The sequence below is a fragment of the Carettochelys insculpta genome, chromosome 32 (assembly GCF_033958435.1).
Source record: "Carettochelys insculpta isolate YL-2023 chromosome 32, ASM3395843v1, whole genome shotgun sequence".
NCBI classification, from domain to species: domain Eukaryota; kingdom Metazoa; phylum Chordata; order Testudines; family Carettochelyidae; genus Carettochelys; species Carettochelys insculpta.
Genome location: NC_134168.1, coordinates 6,351,220 through 6,356,521, shown reverse-complemented (window position 1 = coordinate 6,356,521; position 5,302 = coordinate 6,351,220). Strand labels below are relative to the sequence as shown.

Sequence of the window (5,302 nt, the reverse complement as noted above, 5' to 3'; positions counted from 1 at the left end):
GTCTCGCCGCCTAACGTCGATGTTAACATCGAAATAGCGCCCAACACGTGTAGCCCTGACGGGCGCTATTTCGAAGTTAATGCCGCTACTTCGAAGTAGCGTGCACGTGTAGACACGGCTTATGAGGTGTAGAACATTGTTTAGGGAAGCTAAAGACATCAGGGCAACATCCATCCACATCTGAGCTAAGGAAAATAAGAAGGACATTTTCAGAATTATCTAGAAAAGAAGGAATCACAAAGTTGTCCAGGCTTGCTATTTGTTGGAGATGGTAAAATTGTTGATAATATAAAAAAAAAGGTATTCAATTAAGGTGTTTGTCGCTGATTTCAAGAGATGCAGGACTGGCCGTTATGCACTGAAAAAAGTAAGATGAGTGATTTTTTTTTCAAAGATCTGTATTGAAGATTTTATTGGTGTTCAGGCACTCATGTTAGGTTCTATAAAAAAGTAAAGATACTACACCAAAAGGATCCTAACATTAAATAAGGCAAAGTGGATACATTCATCAAGGACAGGTCTATCGATGGTTATTAGCCAGTATTAGCGGTAATTGTGTCCCTAAACTGTTTACCAGAACCAAGGAATGGGAGACGGGGGATGGTCACTTGATGATTACCTGTTTTGTTCACCACCGTTGGGGAACTTGGCACAGGTCATTGTTGGAAGACAGGATACTGGGCTAGACCGACCTTTAATTTGACACAGTGTGGCCATTCTTATGTGAGGCAAACAAAATTTTTCCCCAGTAATTTCTTCAGTGCTCTTTTCACTTCCTTGTTTTTCAGGCTGTAGATGATGGGATTTAACATGGGGGTCAAGATGCTATACTGGATGGAGAACAATTCATCTACAATGGGTGAAGACACTGAGCTGGGTTTCATGTATTGAATAATAGCAGTCACGTGCAATAAACCCACCACAGTAAGGTGGGAGCTGCAGGTGGAGAAAGCTTTGCGGCGGCCTTCTGCAGATGGCATCCTGAGGATGGTGGAGATGATGAAGATGTAGGAGACCAGGGTGGGGAAGAAGGAACTGAACCCAAATATCACAGCAGAAGAAAGAAGAGCTATTGTATTTGTGGAGGTCCCAGTGCAAGACAGTTGTAACAGCAGAGGAAGCTCACAGCTGAAATGTTTGATTTCATTGGGCCCACAAAAGTGTAACTTCAAAACAGGGACAGTGTTGACCAGAGAATATATCAGTCCCATTGTCCATGAACAACCCAACAGCAGGTTGCAGACTCGCTTGTTCATGGTCACCGTATAATGCAACGGATGACATATGGCAGCATATCGGTCATAAGCCATTGCTGAGAGAATGAAAATTTCGGTCACAGCTAAAAGGAGGATGAAGAACATCTGGGTAAGGCAGCCATTGACTGAAATGGTTTTGTGCTTTGGTAGGAAATTCACCAACATCTGGGGGACAACAACTGAGGAATAGCAGATATCGACAAAGGACAAATGAGACAGGAAGAAGTACATTGGGTTGTGGAGTTGAGGATCTGCTCTTATCACCAGCATGATCATCATGTTTCCCATGAGGGTTATTAGGTATATAACTAGAAACACCAAGAAGAGGAAAATTTGCAGGTGATAATCATGAGACAATCCTATAAGAATAAACTCAGTCACATTGGTTTGGAATTCCATTCACCTGCAAAAGGAGAAAATAATAAATGAAATTAGTCAACCCAATAATAATATTTGGAAATTCCACAAAAGGAAAAATCCAAGTGTGATATTTTTGAAGGCCAACAAGTGGACTTCATGCTTTCTTTGATTACACATAGGCCAACATCTTGTCAGAGGAGTTCTAAACATTTCTCATACTGCAAACCGTCCATAATGGGGTCCACCCACTCTTGAGCACCTGTTTACAGTCAAGAGTGCAGCAGGGTTTTTGTTTGTTGTCTTCAGGGTTCTGAAGGTGGGATCTGGGTAATCCTGTCAAGGCCGCTGTAAGATGGGCTCTGTTAGGCTTGCGGCCCATCTCAGGCCACAGGGACAGGGCCTTTCACATGTCTAAGTTCAGCACTTACAGGAAGCTGTTCAAAGTGCTGCTGGTCTCCCAGGCAGTATAAATCACTGCCTGGGTTGACATCCTGAAAAGCACTGCCAGGCCTTAGGCCAGCAGCTTCTTTTATCTCAACATGCTGGGCCCTGTTTGGCTGAAGCAAAACAGAAGCTCTCGTCTTCTTGGAGGACCTTTTCTCTGCTCCTCTCACTGGGATGGCATATGGGAAGGCCTCTGGCCTCCTGTAGGAGGTATCAGTGTTAGACCACCCCATCACACCATAAAACAAAGAGCTTCTTGTAGATACCTTCTAACAGCCAACATCTTGTATCATTCGTCCATGATGAGGCTGGAAAAAAACATTAAGAAAATATTGAGAGACAATTTTCAAATAACCTGATGGCTGTGGTTGTGTTAGCTCAGACAACTTCGTAAGAATGGCATTATAAATGTCTAAAGTTGTTGTCCATAAATAGGCCTCATTCACCCATGTTTTGCTCCATTTTTATGCCAGCATAAGTACATTGGCTTCAGTGGTACTTTAGCAGTAGAATACAGGTTGAACCTCTCTTATTTGGAACTCTCTCCTCCGGCAATATCTGTAATCTAGTATGATTTTACTTAGGTGGATGCTCACTTATCATGGGTGTGGCCAAGTTTCCCATGGTCTAACAGCACAGAACACTAAGAGCCAGGACTGGTTGCTGTAAACAAATTTTATGGGACCCCAGGAAACTTGGCCACATCTATGAGAAGTGGTCACCTGGTTAACTAAAATTATGACAGGTCATGGATGTTGCTGGACGAGAGAGGTTCAACCTCTATGATTATTTAGCAATTGGAACAAAGCATTAGAGAAAAAGAAGATTGAAATCCAACAAAGAGCCTGCACTCAGATTTAATCTCATCTTTTCTTTTCCTTCCCTACAAAGAAACAGAGAGAGGGGTTCCCTTCCCTTAGTTTATTCTAGCTAGTCCACACCCCCATTTCTGACTGCTTCTGCTATTTTGTTCTCAGCTTGGCCCAAGTCATTCAAACTGGACTGGGAGCTCCTCACAAGGGTGAGTAGTAACCATTATAGCCATGTGTTCTTGCACTGTATCCTCATGAACCTTAAGCGTGAGCTACTTGGCAGCTGTTAGCAAGAGTCTACTCTCTTTGTCCCTTGGTGGCCAGGGTGGCTCTGCTTGATATACAGCAAAAATTTAGGACAACTTAGGTATACATAAAACTTAGCCCTTTTGCTCTGGGATGGGGAAAAGTGAGAAGTGACTGTATAGGAAATAGAATAAAGCAGAAACACATCTAGTGGCCACAGTGGACCCCAAACTGAGGAAGAGTCAAGAGTTTGATGCTGTCCCAAAAAAACGAACACAATACTGGGATGCATTAACAGGAGTGTTTTGAGCAAGACACGAGACATCTTTCTTTTGTTCTACTCTGTGTTGTTTAGGCTACAAATGAAGCATGGTACTCAGTTCAGTGCTCCACATTTTAGGAACTATATGGAGAAACTAGAAAGGGTCCAGAAAAGAGCAACCAAAATGACTAAAGGTTTAGAAAATGCAACCTATATGTGAGAAGATTATAGAATCATAGAATTCTAGGCTGGAGGGGACCTCAGGAGGCCATCTAGTCCATCCCCCTGGGTTTCTTGAGTATGGAATGAGAATGTTGAGAAGAGACATGACAGCAGTTTTCAAGTACCTGAAGGATATTACAAGGAAAAGAGAGAAAAATCATTCTCCTTAACTTCTGCTTATAGGACAAGAAGCAATGGGATTTAATTGCAGCAAGGAAAGTTTAGCTTGGACCTTAGGAAAACATTCCTAATTACCAGGGTGTTAATTACTAGAATAAATTGGATAGGGTGGTTGTAGAATCTCCATCACTGGAGATATATAAGAACGGATTAGAAAAATATCTAACAGGGATGATATAAATGATGCTTGATTCTGCCATGATGGCAGGGAACTGGACTGCATGACCTCCTGAAATCCCTTCCAATTCTCCCATTTTATGATTCTATGATTCAACCCCTGGGAGAGTTAGTAAAGCCATCCTCAACCCCAGAAAAGCCACTGCTAGGTTAAAGGATGAATTCTTGTGATATCCTATCCATTGTCACTCAAGAAAAGAAAACCTTTTCTATGGCCGATAGCATTTGTCAAACCTATAGTGGCATAGCAACTGAAGGACATCTCCAGATGCAATCCTAATCATTATTTAAAAGTACCCAAAATATTTGTCAGGGGTTCTCTGCCTCTCAGTCACATTCTGTTAATGATAATGAGATATTACAATGTTAAGGTACGAAGAGAGAAGCAGATTTTACATAGCAGCTTAGAGGCAGTCTTTGTGTCATCTTCACCTACATTTCATGACAAACTAATTTAGGTTGGCTTTCCTCTTAAATTACTGCACCACAATGGGATCAATTTGTTTTCTGTCCTTGTAATGCATGAGCCAGTTAATATTTATATTCCGGCCAAGGCTGAAGGTGTTACATTTATAAATGAATTCCAACTCAGGCCTGAATAGAGTTCTTACCTTGCTTGTGCATTAGAAGGTCAATTTCCTCACCTTTGATATTTACAGGAAGGAAACACATCAAGCTTAATTTGCCTCATTAACTGGTCCTAAAAGTGACAGATAGCTTTCCTACGAAAGCTTAGGCTCCAAAATATCTGTTGGTCTATAATGTGCCACAGAACTTCTCATTGTTTTTGAGGAAACAGACTAACTCGGCTACCTCCTTGATGAGTGACAGATAGTTTCCTTCCCCACCAGCTTCCTGCTGTAGAAACCCTAAATTCTGTATTGACCCTCCGAAGAAAAGAGTGGCAAAAACTGCATCCCTCCAACAGGTACCAACACCTGCCCTTTCTGTGATAAGACCTGCAGCTCCAGAATTCGACTGATCAGCCACCGATGAACTCACAAATAGGAGGGTAACGTGAAGACATCCTACTCGTTAACAAGTGACCACCAGGAGAGAAGACAAAAAGATTCCCACTCCGTATCCCATCTGAAAGAGTAGCTGTTACCCATGAAAGTGCATGAGATAATAAATTTGTCAGTCTCTAAGGTGCCACATGACTGCTTGTTATTTGTGAAGCTACAGAGTAGGTGGTCTTTAAGATTAGTTAGCTTGCTAGCAAACAGAAGATATGCAGCACCTTTGAGAAGACAGAGAGAACTCTGAACATTAGACAGATACAAATAAGTTAAATGGAATGCGTAGATGAGAAGAAAAAAGAAAGTGGAAGACAGAGAGATGAA

At 41.8% G+C, this 5,302-nt stretch overlaps 1 protein-coding gene across 1 annotated transcript; it reads right to left on the bottom strand.

Moving 5' to 3' along the window:
* Positions 1 to 719: 719 nt before the first annotated feature.
* LOC142004753 (olfactory receptor 5V1-like) lies at positions 720 to 1,655 on the bottom strand. The gene has a single exon (XM_074982430.1). The coding sequence runs from the start codon at positions 1,653 to 1,655 to the stop codon at positions 720 to 722; it is 936 nt and encodes a 311-aa protein (XP_074838531.1).
* Positions 1,656 to 5,302: the final 3,647 nt, after the last annotated feature.